Below are 25944 nucleotides of genomic sequence, written 5' to 3'. Positions count from 1 at the left end.
TCTGAGTTAAGCTGTCAAGGAGCGTGGCTTAATTAACAGAACACTTGGGAATTCAGAACAATGGAGACATGTCACCCAAATAATTACCCTACTTGATTAGCAGCTTGCCTGGCTGCATGTCCAGTGGCTGGGGATCAGGGTCTGTGCCACTGTGGATCAATTATTTTTGCCATACAGGTTTGTTTCTCTTCCAGCAAATATTGCACATTTCGAGCTTTTAGGCTGCACTGCTTTATTTACCACCCTTACTGCTTCAAAGCTGAGTTTAATTACTTTTCTCAGCTGCTGTTTCTCCCAGTAGATCACTGCTTACACACTGGCCTGTCAGGACTTGTTTGCTAACTTTGCCAAATATGTAGCCAGTCATCACCTGTGTCATTCCAGTGAAGAAGGAGGCACATCCTCTGACTGGATTGGAAAGTCAACCAAACATGGGCAGCTATACTGAAAACTGGCTACTGTTTGGGACTGGCTTAGGATGATACCTTAAATCTTTTATCCAGTTGGATGGGAAGGTAGCAGTTATCCTAAGGACCAACTGGAATGATTTAGCTAAGGAAATGTGCAACCACTGAGTAAGATGGAGGTTGTGCTATTCAGCAATTTACTTCCCCAGTGATTTTTCCCTGTGGGATTTTTGGGTAGCTGCAACTCGTGTCCAAAACTGCCAAACTTGGGCTGTGCTAAGGTGTGTTCTGAGGGGGGAGGACAGACTGGCTGAAAGAACTTGATCTGTTGAAAGCCAGGTTGCCTTGGGAAATTCCCTCTGGGACATCTCTACCCCCTGTCACTTAAAGAATTGTAGAGGAGTGTGTGAACAGCAGATAATGAGGTTTAATATCACTGCTCAGGCTTCTTGGTCACGTTATCTTTAACGAGACCATCCTCTTGTCATTGTTTCACTTATGAGACACTGGGGCAGCAGCAGCAGGTCAGGAGTTTGACCAGGGTGGTTAAATCATTATTCAGAGGCCCAAAGGTGAGCTCAGGGAGGACAGAAACCTTCTCTGGAACAAAGGGGAAAAGCACAGTGCTTGATACAGACATCATTATGTAAAATGTGATGATTATTTTAGCACCAAAGACATCTAGTTTCTTTAAATGCTTCTTTTAACAGGAAACTGTGGCAATTAAAACAGAAAAAGGGGGTAAGCTCTACGTTAAACCATCTCTTCAGTACTCTGAGGATTTTGAACCTTATGAAAGCTTGGCCTTGGAGACAAATGGTGGTGATCCTCTCCATTACTCCCAGGTACAATTGGCAGCTGCCTTCTATTATTCATGGTAGTGTCATTTGAAATGTGAAAGGGCCCAGGGGTCAGTCCTGGCTGGTGTGTGCAAACCCAGATCACAGTGGTTTCTTCATTAGCTGATTTTGCATTGTTGAGATGTGACTTAAGGAAGGAAAAAATGAGAAGTAAAACTTCTTTTGAAAATCTGGTCTCAGTCAGCAACGCTGCAGAGCACTAAGTCTTTTTTTAAAGAGCTAGAATGTTGTCCCTGTTGGATTGAATCAAGGCATTCCCTGCAAGGAGCCTCTTCCACTTCATGGCTGTCCGTGTGAACATCACTCTTGGCTGTCAAGTTAGAGAAGACTGAAACAACTTTTGCTGGGTTTAGGTTAGCTTTTGAATAATCATGCTAAAATTGTTGCATGTAATTGTTTTACCTAACACAAATCAGACTATAAAGTTTTAAAAATATTTGAATCAGTACAGTTGCTTTCCATCAAGGGTTGTTTTCGTACGGACTGTGCAGCCTGCTCTTTGATTACTAATTGCACTTTGTTCCAGCACACCTCATGAATGACCTGTCCTTGAAAAAGATGAACAAATGAACAAAAATTTATGGATGTTTTTCTGCTTAACCAATGAATGACATCAATAAAGCTTTTCTGGGTAGTGGAGTAGCGTCTGTCTGTGAAACTGTCTGCAGATCTTATCACTGACATCAGACAAAATTCCCAAGCATATTTTCTGAGCTTGCACCTGTCTCTCTTTCCTATATTGCTCTTGAGTTTATGATTATTTTTTGCTCTACAAACTGCTAACTTGTTTACAGTGGTGGATATTTGTAATCTTTAATAATTTTAACCCCAAACCCCCCACTTTTCTTTTTATTCCAGATGGAAAATAGTTTTTGATTTTCCTGAAGCTGTAATGTGTTTTCTTGAATGTCTTGCTACAATGCAGATGCCTGAGGTTTCAAACCAGAAGAAAGCCTGTACAATTTCCTGTCAAACACCTAGAAATATTAGTCTAGGCTATCATAAAGACATGCTCCATATCAAGGCTCAGGTTGCTTATAAACCCTCTTTTGAACCTACCTTTGCCTGCTCTTTGTAATATGCATCTGTCAACATGGATTTCCTAACAAGTGTAATCTGTAGCAGCTTGAAGCTTTCATTGCAAACTGAACATTCACTGTCACAGTTCATTTGTACCTGAAGTGGCTTCAGGTTTTCATCTTATGCAGTTTGCTTGCCTGTATTTATCTCAAAACTCTAATATTAACAAAACAGGGAGGGAAAAAGCATTTAAGGGGTGTGAGGTCTTTTCCTTTTGCCTTCATAAAAGCACACAGCTCCCCAGCATCATCTGTGCTGTTTGTGCCACATAATGAAAGAGGCGAGGCAATTTTTTTCCACAGCAAATTTCAAAATAGATTAATTTTTGCATTAAATCCTGTTACAGTGTGTTCACTTCAAAAAATCTGTGCAAACTGGGAGCTTAACCCATTAGACCACAACTCTTTTCTGCTGGTTTTTGGAGTACAGATGTTTACAAGGCAGGGCTATTACAATCTATCCAAGTGCTCATAAAGAATTGGATGTTACATGGTATTGGCAGTCCTGTGAAAGCATTTGGAAATTCTGGATTGCAGCTGCTCTTTAAATAGAGACTGGACAAATATGTGCCCTTGCCCTCTCCATTACTCGCCTCCTGTTTGTAACTTATTCCTAAAAATTGGTTTTGCAACATAAAAACTCCTTGGCCTACACAATGTTCCTGCCAGGATCCTGATGAGAAGGGACAAAGGAGTTATAGGATGAGTTTTCTTTACAAGCCTCATCAAAGGAGTGAAGACCTGATGGAGGACTGTGAATATTTTTAGCTGCATCGTGGCTCTGAGTTCATGAGGACTTTTTTTTTTCTCTCCTGGGGAGGACGAGGCAGCCACACTGGTTTGTTTTAAAATACATATTTGAGCTTTTCTGACAGATCTGTTTGTGTTGTACCAGGGATTGAGGAGCAGCTTGCAACACAGTGTGGAAGAGGAAGGGATGGAAGACGACTCTCTTAGTGATGACTGTGACTCTGTTGAAGAGGATGTGTTTTCAGAGCCATCTCCCACTGAGGAAGAAGTTTCAAGCTTTGAAGACCTTCAGTTCCATGGCACTGGGTCACTGCAGAAAGAGGTTTCTGAGCATCAGAATGCTGGGAGATGCTCTGGCCTCGATTGTGGTGCCCTCACTGTGCTGGAGTCCAACCAGGATCAGAGCAGTGAGTCTCTGTGTGCTCCACACTGCTCCAGTACTGCAGTGATGATTCTTTGAGAGCAGAGCTTTTAAGGGAATGGCTGCTGGTTAATCATTGGGGGTTACTCCATACTCTCATTTTAATCTGCAGATTTGGAAAATTTGCATCTTCTTGCTACTTTATTAAGAATTTTTTTTTTTTCAGACACAAAGATGTAGCCCTAGTTAATGCCCTGCATCACCAGGTCTAGACACTTGAACAAATATTGCCTCAGATTGTCTGTGGCATTTCTCAAGAAATTACTAGGTTTTTAATAGGGTTTTGAACTGTTTTTGCAGTAATTCAGGCAGCCAAACCTTCCCAGATGTGAACTTTGTGTCACATCCTGAGTGCTGGATACTTGTCACAGCGTGTGCTATTTATCTCTGATGAATTATATGAGCCACTTCTTTTTGTGTCCTTTCGAGACCTCAATGTCCAAACCCACAACCAGTCACCAGATCTCAAAGATATTTAGCTTGTCAAAGGTGAGGAGTTCAGGCGGAAACCAGACCTAGACCTACATTCAGTATTTCTCAAAATTCCCTCCCACTCATTTCAGGTTTAGTAATTGGTTTGGGTTGTTGGCTTTGTTTCAATTTTTCTTTTCCTTATTCATAGTTAATTGCATAAATTAAGAGGAACAATCTTTGAATAAATTGAGTAGAGGATTGTTCCTCTCATTGTCATCGATGTGAATTGAGTGTAAATGGGGATGGGGCAGAGGAAGAGATAGGAACAAAGGATGGAGCTGCAGTGAGAACAAGATCTTTGGGAGAATACATGATCTACTGTCTAGAGAGGAGTTTCAAAACCTGCAAACAATGGAGGCATTAATAATTCTCAAATAAAAAAGGGAAGAAGTACTCCTGGGCAACCCTCTAAATAAGACAAGATTTAGTCAGCATTTAAAATTTATTTTAGTGTAATGTGTTAACAAGTGACTCGGGAGTTCATTTTTATTTTGGCTTTTCTTGACAGTAATGCAGGTAAATACCTGGTAGAGATGAGATCTCTTGGTACATTCTAATAACATTTTTATTTCGTTTCACTAAGTGAAACGTGCTTCTGTAACAACAGAACAATATCAGTGAAAGGGAGGAAGATTATCACTTTAACAATGCCAACATAATTAAAGCAAAAAAACCTTAGCAGTTAGGACCCAATCATTGTTTTCCCGGGCTGGCTGCTCCTAAGTAACTTCCAAGTTGATTATTTCTGTTTCCTTTTCATGTTGCAGAAGTGAAGCCAGTGCGAGTTCTCTCTGCAAAGAGGAAGGACAGTGCTGAACTGTACATTCCTGTCAGACCAGTCCTGGTGAAAAGCAAAGCCACTCGGCCACTCTCTGCTGAGTTCTTGCACCAGGAAAGACACGAGAAGAGTTCTTCTAGTAAGAAATAAGAATATGTGATGTCAATAAGGAGAGTTTTCATGCTTTCCCCTCTTCTGGCTCAGATGCAATTTCAGCACATATCTGTCATTATGTGATTTTTTTTTAGCTGTCCCTGTCCTGCTTTTTTTTAGTTGTTTTTAACAACTCGAATGTTTTCAGTAAAGTTGTGAGAAGATCCAGAGCCTGCATACTTCAGTCTTCTGCTACTATCTTCCTTCTCTTTTTGTTCCTCTGCCTTTTCCACTGGAGATCAGTCTCCTGTGCTGGGTAGATATGCCAGTATCTAAGACCATTCTGGAAGATATTTTTCCTGGACTGAAGAACAACATTTTTCGGGCACTGCTGCTCATTCTAAAAATCTGCTGCTAAAGTGTGGTCTTCACCTGGGGAAAAAAACCAACAGCACACACCAAACCCCAGATCTAGGGCTGAAATCATGACTGCAGCTGTATTTCAGTGCAGTCCTTAACAAGTCTGATGAGTTTTGAGAGGTCTGAGATGAAGTTCTCAGACATGCCATACTTTGTGGTTCAGATGCTCTTTTCAAAAGAGCAAAATCCACTTGTGTCCCAAGAAAGCAATAAGGCTAATGGTTTTGAGAAGTCCAAATATTAGTTTCTTAATTGGCAGAAAACCAAATGGAGGAAAAGAAGCTAATTCTTTTTGGCTCCAGAATAAATCCCCTTTGTAGCTTCTGAGACCCTCACCCACCATCTGTCTGAGCAGATGCTTGCTTTGACTGCTTCCCAAAGATGTGTGCAGCATTTCCTCAGGTTATAATAGTGCTTCTTGGAACTGTTTCTGCCCAACCATCACGTTAAAGCTTTAATTTCATTTCAGGGGGATGATGTAGTGCAGAAAAATAAACAGGACTTTATCCTGTCCCCGTTTTTGCAAAGATGGATAATGCCTGTTGGAAGTTTTCTTGTGGAAAGGAGTGTGAATGCCTGCAAATCTCAGCTCAGTTTTAATTTCTTGTCTTTTCAGGGTAGACCTCATGTTACTTGCATCCCCTGCACTGTACTCTCCTGCTTAGTAAACCTCTCTGCAGCATTGTGAGCACTCTGAAACATCAGCCTGTTCTTCAGTATTTGCACTCAATCTGAATGTCTGTACAACTTCAGCCTCTTTTCTTCCCTTGACTTTTAAAGTCCTCAGCTATAACCACTGCTCTTCACTTTTAGTCTCTTTAGTCCAATCTCACATCATCTGTTGTTAAACTTTATTTCCTTTCTTTTAAACCTGTTTATAGGCTGTGATGTTTCTATTTCTCCTTGAAGTTTGGGAAGATTGGGATGTGTATGGGCATTGTGATGACTACCCAAGTGATAAGGTGACTTATTCTGCCTTGCAGATAGCAATTCCTGGCCCCCCTTGCTGTGCTAGAAGACTCCGGGGGTTCCTCCAAAATAGCTGAACACCCCAGTTACACTGCAAAATCCTGCTGTGCTTAAATTATATATTCTTTTCTTTCAATGGGCTATCACAAGGCATTTCCACTAAATACCAGAACAAAGCAATCCAAAAGCATAAAAATTACGTTTCTCATTTGTCAGTTCCCCTGTTGCTATGATGCTGCTTTAACTGTTGTCTCAGGTAGATGTGAACCTTAATATAAAACCAAATGGCAGGAATTCAGCCTGGCTTGGGATGGTTACTGCAAAACCTGGGGTCATAACTGAATTGGATGTTTCAGATGGAGGCTGCTGTGATGTTCATGTCCAGACAAATGGATATTTCTTCCCTCTTTTGGTGGCAGGAGCCTCAAGTCGACCGGAGAGGTCCCTGTCGGTAACTCGGAAGGACGTGTGTGAGAAGGACCCTGATCTCTCCGTTTCAGCCGTGGTGCAAGCCATGAAAATTGAGAATGAAGCCTTGCAGAGAGACCTGCAAAGTTCCACAGGCCCTCAAAAGGTGTGGGAAATACCAGAGAGAGCTGTTTGATCAAGCAGCAAACTCCCCCCGATGAATTACAATCTCTTACACATCAACGTTGTGTATGAATGGATGGAGATGCCTCTTAAGTGTAATTGAATTTGTATTATTCTTCCATAGGGTTGTTTTCCTTAATCTCCTTCCCTAGAATAGCATCCCACAGCTCTCTCTTGATTACAGGGATCACTGAGCAGCTGATAGACCAGCCATATGATGTGTCTGTACAGTCAAGTGCACAGCTGCAGGCCCAGTTGAGCCATTTTCATCCTGGAAGCTTCTTAAACGAGATAATGTGTGATTTCCCTACCAATAAATCCTACATTCCTGCTGGACTCTTTAGTACGGGCACTGCTCCCTGTTAGTACAGTGTCATGTAGGCTGCTAGATCTGACTGAGGAGGAGCTGGTATGGGTTTTCTGTGTGTGCATCTCTTATGTCCAACAACCCTCTTTAAAAACAAATTAAACCTCAAAAAACAAACAAACAAAAAATCAATAAAAACTAGCAAATATGTCGAGTACAGGCAGAGAAGGGGCATTGTAAGAAATTTAGCACTTTTCCTCTGTTGTCTTCTAGGTAGTCACTGATAGTTCTGTATTTAAAAAATAAATAATTTTTTTATTCTAATGAAACTTAGGGGTCTGGGGATTTAAAAGTCTTTATGATCCATTTTTGGAGAAGGAGAAAGCCAGTAGACCTGTGCCAAAATTTTGGCCAACCCTGAGTCTTACCAAATGTATAGAATGACATTTTATATATTTTACATATATATATATGTAAATATTTAAAAGTCCTCAGAATATGCTTTTATGTTAACTTTTCTTCCATGTAGAAGATCAAGCTCCATGCTTTCATTTCAAATCAAGACCAGTTCTGTTAAATGTGCTTTAACTCAGTGCAGAGTTACAGATGAGCTGGGCCCAAACTCTTATTTATTCCAGAGGTGCAGACTGACACTCATTGGTATGTGGAGAACAATCTGAATGAAACATGTTCATCTTTTTCTTCCTTAGAAGAAATCTTCTGTGTCATCTCTTGTTTCCTCGATGACTGAACCTCCAGAAAAAAGCCAGACAAGGAGTGCAGTGACAAAAGCTGAGAGAATCTGTCCTTCTGGAAGCAGGTATAGATATATTTGCTTTAGGCTAACTTCCTTTTTTTTTTTTTTGAAGAGAGATTTTTCAGAATGCCACTACACCTGGTAATCTTCAAATCCCTCAGACACCAGGCAAAGTAGTAGTAGAAAATCAGGGACTCCAGCCTTGGGCCAGTCTTTGCAGAGCAGGGATCTGCCAGCACCTTCCTTTATTGTGTTGATATAACCTGTGCATTGCCTTCTCAGAACCAGCTGGGAACCGGAGCCCAAATTTTTAACCAAACCCCGTGTTTTTAAGATGAGATGCTGCAACAGTTCTCACTGGGTGTGGGGCTACGTGAATTTTTCTGTGGGGTGCGTGGGTTCATTTTATAATCTTTTCACACCAACTAAACTGCTTCTTAAAAATGCAGGAATTATGAGGAAGTAGCACATGAAAGGATATGTCGTTTCAGACAAAAGAAGAAACCTCTGAAAGTCTTTCTGGAGCATGAGAGCCATTCTGCTGGTGACAATGACAGATCCCTGGCTGATGACAAAGCTGAAGTAGATTCCATGTTGAGAGAGAAGGTTTGTGTGTATTTGCAACATAATTGAGGCTTCCCAGAATTACTAAAATAAAAGTACAGTGAATGATCTGCATTCCACTGATTCTGCCCCATGTCAGGTGATAAACCCATGGCAGGGTTTATCACTTCATCAGAATGACAAAGGAATCAGACAGGGAACAGGGAGCTGTTTTCTCTTTGGGCTTTTTAAGAAGGTTGGTGTGTGGCAGAACTGGTGGAACCCAGAATGAGCTGAATGCCACCCACATAGCCTTGACCTTGCAATCTTTTTGCTTCTGACCCATCAACACTGCAATCTTAACGGTGTTTCTTTTGTCCCACACTTTGTTGTTTGGTCACTCAAGGTTTTTGCCACATTTCCCTCTGGTCCAGGTGACAGCCAGCATGGAAGTTCGTGATGCCATTTATGTGACTATGGAGCTGCTTTCTAACTGGGGGAATCCAGTCAACGTGGGCCTGAGCCAGGTGGAGTTCTTTGATTTACACAACGAGAAGATCTTTGTGTCTCCCCATGACGTGGACATTCGAAATGCTGACAACCCGGGGGATTTGTGCTGCCTGGTCAAGAAGAACTTAAATGTAAGACAGCCTAGTCCTGGATGTTAAAATCTCTCATTATAATATAATATTTTTATCACCAGGTTTTTTTGTTCAGAAACATGATTGCATTTTGAACCTGACTGCATAACAACTATGACAATTTAAAAGACTGCAAATGTTGCTTATTATTAACAAGTCCAGCTTTCCTGTCCAAGATGTTCGTGTTCAGTTATAACATTGCTTTAGAACAGTCTTTGATTAGTTTGCCTGACTTGCTTAGCTAAACAATTGGATGGAGGAAGCTTTTGATCTGCCTCCTTATATATTAATTCTGTGGCATTGTCTTGGATAAAGGGACCCATTCAGTTTTTAGGTTTTGTGCTGTAGAATGAGATCACAAAACTTTAGGAACAGTGAATTTCACCTTTTTAGAGTGTGTGTGCTGATAAACTGAAGTAATTTTTGTGGTCTGAAGGTATAGAAGCTTCACTGCTAATTTCTTTCAGATGCTTAATATGAATTTAATAGGAGAGTAGAAAGAGGGTAAATATGCAGTGTTTTGAAATTTAGTTGAAACTCAGGATGGAGCATTATTTCCAGACAAATATTTTTACTTGAAACATCTTTCTTACTATCTCCTGAACACTGTAGTGTGGTGTCTAAATATCCATTCTCTTTTACAGGCTTTGTGTCTGGCAGATGACACTCAGTAGTGGTAGTGGTGACTCTCAGACTCTCCAGCTAATTATAAATTATGTAGTAATACGTTCATTAAGCCATTATAAACCTGTTATTCTCAGCATTACTCATACATTTATATATCCCATTATTCTTAAGTAATGAGGTTTTACATTTCATTGATTAACATATTCCTTGGATTTGTGACACTGGAATCTCCTCTCTTGAAGCTGGAAGGGTATTGCCTCCAAGATGCAATCTGGAGAGGGAACACAGTCATGTGATACCTGAACTGCAGGTTCCTTCAGCAGTCAGAGCAGCATTTCCAGTCTGTGTACATTTCAGGAGAGCTTTTGGGTGCATTAGAAAAATAAATAAATTAGTCAATCTCCAAGCAACTAATATTTTCAACAGAACAAAAACTTGACATAAAAACTTATTACGTGGAAAACTCCTTTTGCCATGGTTAAAACGCTTCCATCTTCCATCATTTAGGTGTACATTTGTCTTTGAGAATAGACAACAGATTGGCTTACTGGAGATCAGGGATTTTATTTTGTTAGTTTATTTATTACCCTTGCAGACTTTTAAGAAGAGCACTTAAATTGCCTCCTTCCTTGTACTTTGTGATATACTATAAAGGAACAAAATGCCTGGCAGAACATCAGGTGCTCTCAACTAACTCGATTTAGATTAGAGATAAGGGAGAAATAGAGTGAGGGTGGGGAGGCCCTGGCACAGGTTGCCCAGAGAAGTTGTGGCTGCCCCTGGATCCCTGGAAGTGTCCAAGGCCAGGTTGGACGGGGCTTGGAGCAACCTGGGCTGGTGGAAGGTGTCCCTGCCCGTGGCAGGGGGTGGAATGAGATGAGCTTTAAGGTCCCTTCCAACCCAAACTATTCTGGGATTCTGTGATAATGCTTGATAAGACATAGATTAGGTATTGTATTGAAATGGTTCTCTGTAAACCTTTCTGATTCTTAGACACATATATAGGTCTCTTAAACCTCAGAATAACAAGGACAGGTAACTGTAATTCTAGAAATATCTAACCAAGGTATTTCTTCCCAATGGTGAACCCTTAGACCCACATCATTCCCCTTCACAGTGCTTGAGTCTTCCTTTGCTCTCCATCAGGTGCCCCCACACAAACCAGTGTCCCAAAAAAATCTAAGAGTAGAGGTTTCCCCTCTCCCTTTTTTGCCTTGATCCGGTTCAAATGCAATTCCAGCTTCTTAACATGTATCAGGTTCACCCTGATGGTTCAAAGAATTTTTTAGGCTGGATTTTCCAGCTCTATTTGCAAAGACAGTAACCCCAGACTCGAGTACGTCATGTGAAGGCAAAGACATCACCATCACTCTTTGTGATAAAACATGAGAGTCCTCCACAGTCTCGAGAGTTTTTGTGTGGATTCTTCAAGGTGCCTTCAGTTTGTGGTGTGAAGTCTTTGGCATGCTGATGGGCACTGTAACACCTGTGAGACTGTGCAATCCCAGTCCTAAGCAGTTACTTCCACTGATAAACCAGAGATCTCTTTGCCTCTCACTCACAGCACTGGCCTGGCTCTGATGTACCTCCTGTTGTTTGGAGGGTCACCTGCAGCTTTACAGAGAAACCAGTGAGAAGCATGGAGAGTTCTTTCCAGAGCCCATTTTGGTGCTGAATCAGGAACCCTCCTGTGAAGGCACCTCTGGCTCTCAGTACACACCAGAACCTGCTGATTTCTGGGGCATCAGGTGCTCGCTTGAGAGGTCTGCAGGTGGATTGCTCATCAGATGTTGCCTGCTGTTGGGAAATTATTTTTTAACCATTCTTGTTCATAGTATGACTTCAAAACCACGAAGCAGCTTTGAAGTTGACCCTGGAGTTGGGTTCACGCTGATTTGAGGGCTATCTTTCGTTTCTTTGATGTTAAGAGGCATCTTTCTGTTCTTCAGTAGAAAGTATTAAACCTCTCTGGCACTCTTATGGCTGTTTATGCCCTAAACTGACATTAAACACAACAAGAGTCTCCCAGAGCTTTTTGAGAGGCTTCTGGGGCAGAGCCATCGTGACCCGTGGGAGTTTGGAATGTGGAGATGACCACTGTGACAAGTGGATCTATTCAGGATATCTCTGAACAGGCTGCAGAGCTCTGTCCTCACCATCATTAGGCACCCAGCTAAAGTACTCAGGAGGAAAGTTTTGTGGTTACTGCCTTCAGTAAAATGTGAAAGACTCACTTCAGAGTGAAATGTTGTGGAAAAACACTGACTGTGTACCTACTGTGTCACTACATGTACTGTGGATCCTTGAGAACAGAAGGGGGGCTGATTTATCTCCTCATCTCACATCACTGACGTGTTACCTGCATGTGTATTCACTTTGTGCCCTTCTGCAGCTCCTTTATGATAACATTTGACATCAAGTACATTAATATTCGACATTTTGATTCTGAAACTCTTTCCTCCTGGCTTCTTTCTGAGGTGCCACACATCCTTTTACTCCACGTCTCAGCATGTAGAGATAGCAGTTCTTAACAATTTTCAGAATTGGTACTTTCAAGTCTCTTGATGGCCAATTGTATGTAAAATTCATGTTGGGAGTTTCTGTGAAATCTTTGAAAATAGCAAGTGTGGAGTTCTGTGCAGCTCCAAGGAATAGATCTGTAAGTGATGTTGGCTGTCTGCAAAGCCTGATTAAAATAGAGCCAGGCAATGAAGTAAAATTCTATAAGACTCCCCTCTTCAGAGAGCAAAGCAGAAGTGTAAGCACAGGAAGAAATCATAGAATGATTGTCCAGCATCCATTGTGCTCAGTGATCCCCTCTAGTACAGGCAAAGCTGATTAATTTGATTAAAATAAACTGGGCTTGCTCTGACCCTGCAGTTCCAAAGCAGGGCAGGCTGCCTGTGGTTTGTGAGTGTGCAGATGCCTCGCTGGGACAGCGAGCAGCTGACCTTTATCTCCTTGTCAGGTTCTTGGGAGCTGCCTTAGAGGCAGGAGAGTCGGATTTGCTGCTGGGAAATGAGGTTGAGGTCTTGCTCTTACGTAGTAGATTTGATTGAATTTCCTAATCTCTGCATATTGTGCTGGGGGGTGGGCAGTTAATTAAAGTTCAAACCCTGCTTGAGGAGGAAGAGTTGGTGACAGTCTGCTTGTGTTGTGTTTTTAGCTCAGGAAGGAAAGCTGCCTCTGGATGTGCCCTTTCCATCCGCCCATCCAACTGTACTTTGTTATCCGCAATCCCACCCGGTCATGTGACTTTGGTCTATCCAAGATCAAGATCTGGAATTACAGCACAACAACTCCCAGTGTAAGTAGTCTTTTCTCAACTGCTCTGTGTGTTTGCTCTGCCTTGCCTAGGGAAATTCAATCTGCTCTTCTTTCCAAAAGCCTGAAATAAAAATAGATACAATTTTCTCTGATAAAATAGGAGCTAAGAGGTATCCTTGTCTGCTGCGAAATTTGCTTCTGTCTTAATTGTAAGTGGTAACAACGTGGTGATAATGTTTTCATAGGCACAATGAGCATTTTCTTTCGAAGCTATTAAAGATCTCTAAAGACCTAATAAAAGGCTTGCATATTCTGTCACTTAATCCTTTACTGTGGTGAGAAATAAAGATTCAAAGGTAAGTGCATTCAGGACTCTCAGTTGTTCTATCACAATATAACTATGTGTTTAAATATGTGTTTTCTCCTGTATAGAAATGTAAATAGGCTGACTGTTGCTCAAGTTTGGGTTTGTTGCTTTAATTAGAAGCATAAATTGGTTTGGGTTGGAAGGACCTTAAAGATCATCTAGTTCCAGCCCCCCTGCCATGGCCAGGGATAATTAAAAACTCCACCACTGTGTGCTCATAATAAAACAATCTACTGTTAGAAGAGAGACATATCATGGCAGATGGCAGATGGTCTCTTGTCTCTGTGTTTGAATGTCACCATGAAAATTATTCTTGTTTGTACACTGCAGTGTTAAGAAAGAAATCCCAGGTACTGGATCAAAGAGGATTTGCTGTCCTGGATTATGAATAAGAGGGTTTATCCCTCTGGTTTTGCTCTCATCCATGTTCTTATATAAGCACATATGGTAATTTATACATATGGAAATGGTCATGGAAGGGGCAGCTTATGCAAATTTACTATTACATGATTTGTGTTTGTTTTCCTGGAATTTTAATTGCTTTTCCCGGTAACATTGCGGTCTGCAGAATGTTCCATCATCATTAGAGTGTGCTGTTCTTGGAGGTAATGGTAGGATTTGTTACCAAACCTCCTGAATATAATGCAGGAAGTGCAGAGAAATGAATGTCTCTGTGTCAAGGCGCTGCTTTTTTAATAAACTGCTATGAGGCAATCTGTAAAATCCACTGGGAGTGCAATCCCATGGATTTTGGTGGAAGTGCAGCAGTTTATACTTATTAAAAAGAAGTCTCATTATCCTTAAGGTGAAAAAATAGCAGGCAGTTCTGTCTAGTTCTGTAATTTGTCATGAGGATGTTTTGTCTGAGAAGTATAAACCCCAAAAATATAATTAGCTCACAATTTTCTTCCTGCTTAATGTAAGTCCAGAGCCAGATTGTGTGGATTTTTGTAATCATTCTTACTGCCTTTTCCCCCTCAAACAGCACCTAAGCCAGAGGTGCCCAAGTACTTCTTTCAAAAATAGGCAAAAAACTAAGTCAGGCCAGTACTTTGGTATGTTTGGGTTTTAGAACATTAGTCTATAAGGAGAAAAAATGGGTTTGAAGGAAGCTGTAAAAGTTGGATGACATCACTGCCATAGATTCCTCGATTAATTGAATTACAAGGAAGGTATCAGAGGATGCTTCATCTTGCCTTTCTTTACTTCAGGTGAGATCTGCGAAAAAGGAGGTCACTTTTAGTCTGCAAGAGGGGAAGAAGTGTAAGAAAGGGCAACCAGTTCTTTTCAAAGTTGTCTGCAGTCGTCAGACATTTTATATCTACCTGCTGCAGTCTTCAAATTGCATCGTTACTCGATGCTGTTAGAACTTTTTTTGTAAGATCCAATATAATGTCTGTGGTGTGTCTTCACAAATCTGTGAATGGAATCAATACTGTAATGCATTAAAGTTGTCTTTGTTCTCCAGCTGAATCATTTTCTTCTTCAAGTGGTTGCCTCCTGTGCATATGCTCATGTCCATTCTCTTGAGCTGGAGATTTTTTCAGTGCTGGATTATCACTTGAGGGTCTGTAAGGCTGCAGCAGCTTTGTTACAGCACCCTTAATTTTACAGAAAAACTTTTTTCTTCTCATTCTTGAATTATTTTCTATTGCTCCTTCTTTCTCACACTTCTGTGAGAAGTGAGGCAGAAGCAATTTCGAGTCCTTTATCCAGGGGTAATTCTCAGAAAAGTGCCTCTGGTTTTATGCTTTGTCCTTCGTGCACAAATATCCCTGAAATGGCCAGGAATTCCATCCTTATTGTCTCACTGGGAGGCACCATCCCAACAGGCACTCTGAGGGCTGAAGGTGCAGGCTGGCAAGGAACACCAAGAGAAACTCTAGACTTATTTCCAGAAAATATATCTTTTTTTTTCCTTTCTGACACTGCTCATACCTCCCTGTTCTCTCTGAGACATTGTGCCATTTTAATCAGTCTTCCAGGAGGAAAAAAAAACCCAACCTGCCTTTGGATGAGGTGTTGGGTATTTGTTTACAGGGTGGAACTACCCATGTGGAAGGGACTTTTCCAGCCTCCTCATGCTCCAGGAGAGCAGGGCAGTGGTATCAGTGAAGCTAAAAACCATGGTGTCAGTGTTTCCCACCAGAACTGATCACTGAAAGCTCCAAAGAGGGGTGGGAGGGAATCAAAAAGAGCAATTCTTAATCTTGTGCCTGGGTATGTTTGTTCTTGGAGTCTCTGAGATCTGTTTGTGTAATTTTTCCTCCCCGAGGCTCAGTCTGCTTTAGGATTTTGGGGCAAAAGATTTTCATTAGCTCTTCTCCTGGTTCTTCCCTGAATAGATGATTTTCCTGAGCTATCAGCTGTTCCTAATGCCTGCCCCACTTCAGTCTGTCTCTATTGTCCTACAAATATCTGTAGCTTTGCCTGGTTCATCTGGACACACTTCAGACACCTCTTTTGCTTGCTATAATACCTATCTCAGACATTCCAAAGCATCAGAGAACAGGAAGTCTTTTTCCACTGACTGAAATAGTAATTTTGAAGTGACTGGCCCTTTTCTGGTCTTCACTGTCCCTCTTTCAGGGAAAATGACCTCCACCCTCTCGTTTTTGTTATGTTCTCTGCCCTCCTCTGGTACTGGTGAGTGGAGTGGGATTAATATCAAAGCAAGTTACTCTGAAGAAGTTGCTGATTTTAATTTAAAAAGATGACTTTGACAATTGCTTTTCAAATGGATGTGTGTATTTCTGTGGTCCCATGCAGTTTCTATCTGTTTCCAGGTGAAAATGCAGAACTAAGGGCTGAGTGTTCCTAACGGCAGTACAGGCTGGGATATTATGTAGAAATGTTGCAGTTATCCCAAATTCCGCTGTGAATGTCCAAAACCTTCAGCATTTAAGGAGGACACTGGCAGTCTAGACATACAGAAATTTAAAAAAAAAGAACGTTTCTGGGGCATCCTGATCTTCTTTCTCTTCCCCATCCTAATTTCAGGCAAAGCCGTGTAGGTAGTTTTTAAAAGATATAATTATTGAAGTGTTTTGATCCCCAGTTCGAGCAATCCATCAGTGTCCTCATTCAAGGGGAAAAAAAATACCACATTTTATGGCCAAATGCATCAGTACAGGCTTATAGCACTTTATGATACTCGTGGAGTTCCACAGGCAGCCCTGCCATAATGGCCAATTAAACTGGGTTTACAGCTGTTCTTTGAGAAGTTACTGAAGGTTATTTTTCCCTATCAGGAATGTGTCTCACATACCTACACCTGCTTCCCTCCCTCAGCTGTAGCTTTCTTGTTATCCCTGCATCTTCTGCTTTTCCTGTGGGTAGGTCCATATCACGTTTTTTTACACCTTAAACAAGTGTCTTCAGTAGTGAAGGGCCAGAGGCATTTGTGTTCGTAGGGGAAGGAGTAACTGGTTTAGTTTGGAAGCAGAGGAAAATTTCCATCAGTATTCAAGGAGGACTGACATCCAGGAGATGAACAAGAGGGATGAAACTGAAACTTCTTACTTTCATGAAAAGCTTCTTAGTTTTCATGAAAAGAAGGAAAGAACAGAGAGTCTTTTTAAGGCTCCACGAGATGGACACGTTACTGAAAGTTAGAGAACAGAAAGGAGATGGATTTTGTCTCATCTTCTATATTTTCTTTGAAGATAATGGTATTTTTGTCAAGAGGGAGAAAGGGTTAGATCGAAATGGTGAAGAGAATAGAAAGAACATTAGTTCCAACTTAAATGGGATGAAAAAATCAGGTATTGGTGGGTGCCACAGAGAAGGAGAACATAGAGATAAAGTTGTGAGTGGCAGAATTGTGCCTGAGATAAAGGCCTTCTATTTAAAAGGCTAGTTAAGTGTTGGAATAGGCTATCAAGGCAGATTAGTTGAAAACTGTTAAAAACAGATTTCTTCTCAATGGTACAGGTTATTTTACATTCTTCAGTGGAAAAAGACGGACTGGATGATTAATTTTTTTTTGCTGTCCTGTCTGGCTCTGTTATTTCTTTGTAACTCTTTTTAACTCCAGTGGCTTTGATCTGGATAGTTGTTCACTGTGGAATGTGTCGTGAAAGGGATGAATCTTCCAGATGTGAAACAAAATGTGCTTCTGAAATTTATATGCTGATCAAATATAATTATACTTAGTCTAGGCTTCTTCCCTCAAACTTATCTAAGTAATCAAGCCTTGTCAGACAAAATGGTTCGTAGTAGTGCCTAGCAGGGCTTTCAGTCTTTTTAAATAAAATCTTAAATATTCCACAGTTGCTTGAGCTTTAGATTAAAAGGTAGTCAAAAGCATGTAACTGACATAGGGTTTAATTGTTTTCATCTGTCTATTGATTAAATGTTGGAGTGTCAGAGTCCCAGAACAGTGATATCTAATGCTTGAAAGCTTAATTGAAATCTTTATGCTTTTATTTTTGTAGGACCTTGATGTCGGAGCGAAGAAGGTGAAGTTATACGTGGATGAGAACCTCGTATTTGAGGGTGAATTAGAGAGAGCCTCTGGAGATCTCTTTGCTGACCATAACACTACAATTGACCTTACAGATCACAAGCAAGGTATCTCTGCATCTCCCTCAAGTGAAAGGAAAGAAGTAAATGCAGCTGCAGGCACAGACAGGAAAGCAGACCTACATTTTAAATGCTCAGAATCAAGCAGTACTTCACTAAACTGGAAATCTCTGCCAGAAGAAAATCTTCTTGAGCATAAAATGAACTCAATCAGCTTCACAAAGAAACATTTGCCTGAGTTAGAGGATGATCTAAAAGCGTTGCCATCTCAAGTTTGTGTAAAGGATGCCAAAGAGAATTCAGCAGGAGCAGCAGTTGCAGAGCACGTTCCGTCTGAAGATGATGAACTCTCTCTGAGCGAACAAATGGAAAAGTTAACAGGGAGGAAACTGTCTGATTCCACAGGTGCACTTCCACCTTGGTTACAGTCATCTTCCCAAGTCGCTGAGAACAGCCAAGTTACTCCCAGTAAGCAGAAGCCTTCCTGGCTTGCTACAGAACAGAGTTTAGGCTCTAGATTTCCAACTCAGTCTGATGGGATCCTGAAAAACTTTTCAGACCTGACAAATGAGGATGGCAAATGTCAGAGGAATGAGCTGGGAAGACCCAGTAGCAGGAATGCAAATGGAGATGAGAGGTCACTAATGCTGACCAGGAAGGATGGTGATGTGGGCTTGGACATTTTGGAGCCTAACAGGAATTGCTGCAGCTCACAGCACCCTACGAGCGGAAGGAGAAGTGTCAGATGTGGTAAAAAGCTGGGATTAAACACTATAAATCTTGGAGAAGAGGATTCTGCCCTCAAAGGTAAGAGGTCACAGCAGCAATCTCAGTGCAAGTGCTGACATGTTCTCCATTTTGCACAAGCACAAACTCATTTAAGTGGAAGGCACCTCTTGAGGTTCCTGGAGGTGTAGACAGGGGGATTTTAGTTTTGCTTTTTGTGGTATTTTCCTCACTCATACTCTGATAATACTCAGACTCTCTCTCCCTGTCCTACACCTGATGTGAAATAGTCTTCTGAAAAATTTACATTCTGATTTAGTGGGTTTTAATTTATTTGGAGCAGATGGGAGACTAAATTTCAGTAAATTGTTTTCCAAGAATTGACAGTTCCTGCAGACAGCAAATGTTTGCTAATATCAATTAAAATCTGCAAAAAAAAAAAAAAAGAAGAGTGTGTCCTCACGTTAGTGAGTAAATTTACAGAATTTATTTGTGTAGTGAGTTTGTGTCTTTCTCAGTGAGAATATATTCTGAATATATTTATTCAGACTGAATGGAAAACTGCCCTTATTTTCCTTTTTCTGCTTGTGACTTTAAAAAGTTCACCCTCAGACATCTGGTTTATTTATGAAGAGTTTTCCAGTAAATTCAGCTATATCTGCTCTGTGCCTTTTGATTATCCTTGTCATCCTTCTCCAAACCTTTTTTATGTCACCTGGATCCTGTTGGAGGTGAAGGATCCAGATTTGTGTAGTTGTGTTGGCAACTTCTGAAGTTCCTGCTCTCTCCCAACCTCTGGCAATCCCTGGCTAAGAAATCTTCTGGGTGTGGGGTAATATTTTCATGTTTAACAACTGTAAACACCAGAAGAATAGCATTTCTTACCCACAGGTTCTACTTTGTCCCTCTTTTAACCAGCTTTCCAGGGTGTATTTTTAGTCTCCCCTTTTCGGTTTCGAGCCATGTCACTCTGATTCTTGGGTTTTTTGCCTCTTCATACCCTTCTTTTGGCATTCTGTTGTTCTTCAGCATTCAGTGTCTTGTCTCCAGTGAAGAGAGTCTGGCAGAACAAGGACAACAGGACCCAGGGAACTGGGATAAGATGTTCCAAAACCACAAGTGGAAATTATGGTTGTGATGGAGCATCAAAACAATTTGCATGAAAGTGTAGCTTGCTGGGTATTGAATTTGAGTGTTTACATTAAAGTGATGGTCAGTAGGGACAGGAAATATAACTAAATGCAGGAATGCCAGTTCAAATTCTGCAGCAGGTACTGCAGGATTTTTTCAGGCAAAGGTGAGGAAAATGCTCCTTTCTAAACTTAGAATGTCTGGATTTTTTGTTCTCTGACCTTCTGTGAAGAAAAAAGCAATTTCATCGATACCTCTGAAGTTATACTTCAAAGAAGAGAAAAATAGGGAGGTATTTGGAATAACTGCCATGTTCCCTTCACCCACCCACTCACCACATCCCTTTTGCTGTTTCACACATCTTACACTATCTTTGTCAGGTTAAAACCTTAAGATTATGGAAACTGTAAATAAATCCCACCTTGAGAATTTCTGTTCCGTTTTAAAAATGGAAACAATGTTGGATTTTTAATGTAAAGCAGCAGAAGAAGGTTATCCTGGATCTAAATAGTGTCCCCTCATTTTGCTCAGAGCAGGTTATTTCATCTGGTGCTTAAAGCTCCCAACATGTTTTTGTCCCTGGGAAAATTGCAGCCATCCAGCAGCTTTTGTTCTCTCTCTCCTGTGCTGTGCAGGGTAAAACCATCTTCAAAGAGGAGCTGAGTGAGCTTTAACAACAGGGAAAGGGTTTTTAAGTATTTCCCTGAGAGTGGTGGCTTTTAATTGGCCCAGGGCTGAGGGAAGTGCAGCTTCCCAGTGGCAAAGGGAAGGCTGCAGAGCCTCACACCAACGTCACAGCACAGCTCTGGTCACTCAGTGAAGGATAACAGGAGCAACAGAAATTAGAAATAGCACCTACATGCTTGACTCGAGTTAATGTTGCCATAAAGACATCAGTTTTTCTTTGATAACCAGTTTAATGTGCAAAGGAAATGCTGGGAGTCTGCTGGTAAAATTAGCAAATAACGTATAATTTGGGTTGTTATGAGTTAAGAAGATTGAAGAACTCACAGAAGGATGAACTTGAGGGCTGAAGCAGTGGAATGCAATTCCACCAGTAGTGCTTTGCAGGCTCACTTGGGGACCAATAACCAAAAATGAAGTTGTAAAGCTGAGCAATCATCAATTGCAAATGACCGAGGAAGGGAAGGCTCGTGGCTGAGCAGCTGATGGCAGGTGGAGTGTGAAAGGCTGGCGTGACGCAGGGTGGTTGGAGCAGAGCACTCCCAGGATGGATCAGCACAGGCATTTGGGGAGAGTTAGGGAAATGCTCATATCTCAGCACAGCCACTTGTGAGACGTCAGTCGGAAAACTGCGGCTCTGATCATCCGTTTTCGGGCGAGCTGATTACAAAGTGGAACAGAGACAAGAAGAGAGCTTTTAGGATGATTTGGGAAATGAAGCATGTGATTGCAGCATGGAAATATGATTGCTATTTATAACTGCAGGGAGTAGAAAAGAGATTAGCACAACAGAGGGAGAAGAAAAGGTGTTTTCTTCAAGGTAGTGTTGGCCCGAAATGTAGTTTAGGAAATTTTTGAGAGGAACTGTGTGGTGTGTGTTGCCATCAGAAGCAGGATGGGGGACTTGGTGGTTGAAGACACCCATCCTAAACCCACAGGGGAGTTGGAAGTTTGTGGTGTCATTAATAAATAATGCATTTGAAATTCTTAAAAAACAAAACAAAACAAAACAACCCAGTAAACCTTTAGCCACTGGGCTCTTCTTTTGGGCTCTATCTGCTTCCCTTTCAGAGCTTTGCTTCTCCTGTTGTCACTCCTTAATGCACCTAACAAACCTGTTCACCTCCCCTTGAACTGCCTCAGAAGTGCTTTACAATTGTAATCTCTGGGCTGTTTGAAGTACTTGACATTTAAAAAAAAAATAACAAAAAAGAAAGGGAAAAACTCTCCCAAACAAGACAAGTCAATGGATGTCAAATACTCTTCTCATCCTACTCTGCTCACCCTGAAGTTTTCGAGCTTTGACATTTTAAAGCAATAAATATATATGAAGTATCTTCTTCGGGTAGATTGTGAGGCTCTGGGATCTACTGTTTGGGATCACCCACCTCTGGAGTATCTGTACTGACAGTGGTTTGAGCAAGAAAAGGACTTATAAGTGACTGATGTTCTCTGAAATATGAAATTTTTCTTCCTATCTGCACTTCCCTTGTGGGGTAAGGAGGAGGGGCCAGGTTGGACTCCAGGCTTTCATTCTGGAAGACAACCCTTTTCCAGGTAGTTTCCCATCTGCTTGGAAATTCTTGTATTTATCTCACGTGTCCCCACTGTAAATGATTATTTGCCATAGATAGATTAGGAACATTGCCTCCTTCCAGCGTTTCCAAAAACACAGTTAAAAGTCAGTGGTGAGCAGTCTTTTGGGAAAACATTATTTTGCATTTTACGGCAATTGGCATTTATTCTTGATAACCATTTGTTTTAGTATCCACCCAAGGACATTGTACAGGAGTAAAATCTGGCCCATGGGCCTGTAATTGTTTAGAACTCCACTTCCTCTTCTTCATTTATTTGAAGACAATACATAAGTGGCTGCTTTATTGAAAATCTTTGTTATTATCTGTTCTTAATTGTTTTGAGATGGAAATGAAGCAGCTCCCCAGTGCAGCCACCAAGAGAACATGCTTTGCTTCCACTGTTCCCTCTGATTTGTTGTCCTCACTGCATTCCCATTAGATACTTTGTCATTATAGCCCTTTTGTGTCTCACTGAAAAGTGAGAAAAATATTTGGACATCACCTGCACAGAATGCAACACTCACCTCATCCTCCTTGTGCTGAACCTACTTCTTTTCTCACCCCTTTTCTTTATACCCATGTGGCTGATTTGGAGAGGATGCACCAGCTTTTCTCTGTAATGCTTTCCCATTAACCAGTTCAGCTGTATGAAAGATCTGCAGAAGTGCAGACAGATGATTTAAACTGTTGTGACAACCACACAACAAGTTTCACTGGGCAAAATCCGAATTTCTTTAGTTGCAGTTTGCATCATGGCCTGTGCTCTGCTCTGTTAATAGTTAAAAGTGGTTGTTTTCGTTATGTCTAAATGGGGAAGGGAAACTGGGACATGGAGCCTTCATAACAGAGAGGCAGTTTAAAAATGCTGCTGTAGGAGAATTTCACAGTAAGGGACACGAATATGACCAGCACCATTCTGCAAAGTCCATGTCGTAGCAGTTTGTTCCCAGTCCTGCTTAGACATTAAATGTCTTTGTAATGTTGTTTTCAGAGGAAGACTTTTCCATCAAGGACGTGGCAACCTCCAGAGCGAAGTGGTGCAGTGAACAAGAACACACTCTGCAGGAGTCCTGGAACTCCTTGGTGAAATTTAATTATTCCCATCGTGGCCGGATCTCGAACATGGATTTTCAAGGGGATATCTTTGATGAGTTCCTCCACCAGCAGAAAATCACCCGCTCCGGAGATCATCAGCAAGGGAGGAAAGAGGGACTGCAAACGCTCCCCAAGAGGCAAGAAGAGGAAAATGCAGTGGAGGCACACGATGGAAATGATTTTGAAATTCCTGTTTTACCTTATGGGCAGCACTTGGTGATAGACATTCGAACAACGTGGGGAGACAGACATTATGTGGGTCTTAATGGAATTGAAGTTTTCAGTTCCGAAGGAGATCCCGTTCAGATTGCAAAAATAACAGCTGAACCACCTGATATAAATATTTTACCAGCTTATGGGAATGATCCCAGAATAATAACCAACCTAATTGATGGGGTAAATCGGACACAGGATGATATGCATCTCTGGCTGGCACCATTTACCCCTGGAAAACCTCACTTTATCTTTATTGACTTTGTGAATCCCTGTCAGGTAGCTATGATTAGGATTTGGAATTACAATAAATCTCGAATCCACTCTTTCAGAGGTGTGAAAGACATTATCATGCTGTTAGATGAACAATGCATCTTTAAGGGAGAAATTGCCAAGGCTTCAGGAACATTGTCTGGAGGTATTCTATCATTTCTTATTTTCTTTGTGGGAACAGCAGTACAATGCAAACAAATGCACTTCACTTGTTTGTTATCACTTCCCACTTCAAAGCAAGCTGGCACTTTGTCTGGTATTGAATTTAAAAACATAAAGCCCCCTAATGCATTCTTCACTGATACTGGGGATTTTAGCAGCACACAGAGCTGATCTCCATTGTTAACCATGCCTTAGCATCAACTCTGTATTTCAATAATATCAGATAGTCATGAGAAATTGAAAAGTTTCAGCCTGTTACTGTTTTTCACATATCTTTTGGAAAAGGTGATAGAGAAGCTTTTTTTCCCATTGTCTTTCCTATGTATTCAAAATTTGACTGAATTATCTCATTTTTTACTCGTCTGCAGTGTAAGTTTGAGAGTGAAATACTGATTATAGCGGTATCAGTATCAATTTACCAGAAATTATTTTTAAACAAATTTTTTTTCAAATCAAATATAAGGAAGGACCAAAAATAATTTTTATCACTCCATATATTCTTTTGTTTTATTTCTCCATTTAATTCTGTGTGTTGCCTTCAGCTCCAGAGCACTTTGGGGACACTATATTGTTCACTACTGATGATGATATTCTTGAAGCTATTTACTGCTGTGATGAGACATATGATGGAGAGATGGAAAATGCCAGCTCCTTGAGATATGAGGAAGAGCTAAAGAGGCCAACAACTGCTGACAGGGAGGGAGATGAAAGACCTTTTACACAAGCGGGTTTGAGAACAGAAGATCAACAGGTACGGCCTTCTGTGTCCACAACTCTCTATAAATGTCTTTCTGAAACATGACATGGAAGTAAGAGGCACATTCCCATGGTGAGGTAAAACTCTGCAGAAGAACTAATGCAATTATTTTGTATTTTGAAGATTTTTTTTTTGTACTATTTTGAAGATTTTTTTTTTCCCACCGGCTCAATAATTTAAGTGATATTTTAAATCTTCCGAATTTTGGATTCCCTGACTAATTATTAAGCCTACAAGGAAAGCTATATTAGATTTTTTTTTCTTTACTTACTTGGACAGAGATTATAGGGAGTTCTTTTTGATTTAGGTACTCCTGAAGGTTTATGCACTGGCAGTGATACATACAGTTATTCATATAATGAGTAGCTGTCCTCCTTGTCACTCCAAACTAAAGATTTTTCTGTATTTTCCATGCAGAATAGACTCTTGCTGGTTTCTTCCTCCACCAATTAAGTATCTTAAACAGAAATTATCTCTTCCTGTCCATCCTCCCCCCATTTTCCCTGTCTGTATTTTTTTTTTGTTAGAGTCTCCACAGGTTTGTGTGCATTTTGCAGCACAAAAAATGCCTCTTTTCCATGCAGTTGGTATTTTACTCCTTGAAGGGAAGGTGTATTTTCCAGCACTGGGGTCTTGCCTTGTACCATTCCAGCCCAACAGTCCAGGGTGTGAGCAAAGGTCCTGCAAGATTTTCTCCTCGTGCTGGTGTGGGACAGACTTTGACCTGATTTCCTTAAATATTCTACCTTCTCAGGATCTTCTTGAGCACCTACTGCTGCATCAGTGAGGTTCTCTTTTTTTCCAGGGGTCACGCTCTTACTTGTGAGTCTGTGAGGAGACCCAAATTCCAGCTGGTTCAGCTAAACTGCTCCCAGGGATATGCAGTTCCTAATGAGCCTCGTGTGGTTTTCAAGCCTTCCCATTCTGTCTTGTCCTCTTTTTCTTGTGGCTTACAAGACAAAGGGAACTACAATGACGTTGGAATTTGATGTCACTGTTAAAATCATGAGTCAGTGTCTCTAACCCTTGGACTTCTTCGGCAATCTTGGTCCCATCTTTGCTTGTGATGTCTTAAACTGTCCAGACACCTTTTGCAGTGCAGGATTTCATGAACACAAGTTGAAGTTCATCTCTCTTTTCTTGATCACTTGTTTGTTGTGAGCATTCATCAGGACCTCTTCCAAGGCAGAAGCCTGGGCCTGGACTGTCTGGCCCTTACTCAGAGTCTCTGCCTTTCATTTTGCTGTGATGCCCTTCATCCCCCTGTTCTAACTCTGAAATGTGCTGCATCAGCAGTGGAATAACAAATGCTATTGTGACTGAGCCATTGATCTCCCTGTCACTGTGTATTTGCTGATTTTTGTGGAGGGATGCTTGTGCTACCAGAGTGATACAGATCCACTGGGCAATTTGTCTTCCCCAGCACAACGTTGTCAGACCAGTATTGGGTT

At 41.1% G+C, this 25944-nt stretch overlaps 1 protein-coding gene across 7 annotated transcripts in view; it reads left to right on the top strand.

The window, feature by feature from the left end:
- KIAA0556 (KIAA0556 ortholog) overlaps positions 1-25944 on the top strand; it is a 55431-nt gene that overhangs the window by 7185 nt on the left and 22302 nt on the right. For 5 of the 7 annotated variants that reach the window (XM_027882805.1, XM_027882804.1, XM_027882802.1 and 2 more), the window contains exons 5-15: positions 1118-1252; positions 3242-3503; positions 4759-4908; positions 6671-6825; positions 7860-7969; positions 8398-8512; positions 8884-9090; positions 12884-13024; positions 17788-18682; positions 22985-23719; positions 24279-24487. In XM_027882805.1, coding sequence (XP_027738606.1) covers positions 1118-1252; positions 3242-3503; positions 4759-4908; positions 6671-6825; positions 7860-7969; positions 8398-8512; positions 8884-9090; positions 12884-13024; positions 17788-18682; positions 22985-23719; positions 24279-24487 — 3114 coding nt within the window. The remainder of the gene's footprint in view (positions 1-1117; positions 1253-3241; positions 3504-4758; positions 4909-6670; positions 6826-7859; positions 7970-8397; positions 8513-8883; positions 9091-12883; positions 13025-17787; positions 18683-22984; positions 23720-24278; positions 24488-25944) is intronic. The other 2 variants (XM_027882806.1, XM_027882807.1) reach the window with 2 other exon arrangements.

This window comes from Empidonax traillii, unplaced genomic scaffold (assembly GCF_003031625.1).
Source record: "Empidonax traillii isolate 1590-97213 ecotype Southwest subspecies unplaced genomic scaffold, ASM303162v1 scaffold111:size2041728, whole genome shotgun sequence".
NCBI classification, from domain to species: Eukaryota; Metazoa; Chordata; class Aves; order Passeriformes; family Tyrannidae; genus Empidonax; species Empidonax traillii.
The sequence above is the reverse complement of the archived record's forward strand: the minus strand, read 5'-3'. Positions and strand labels throughout refer to the sequence as shown.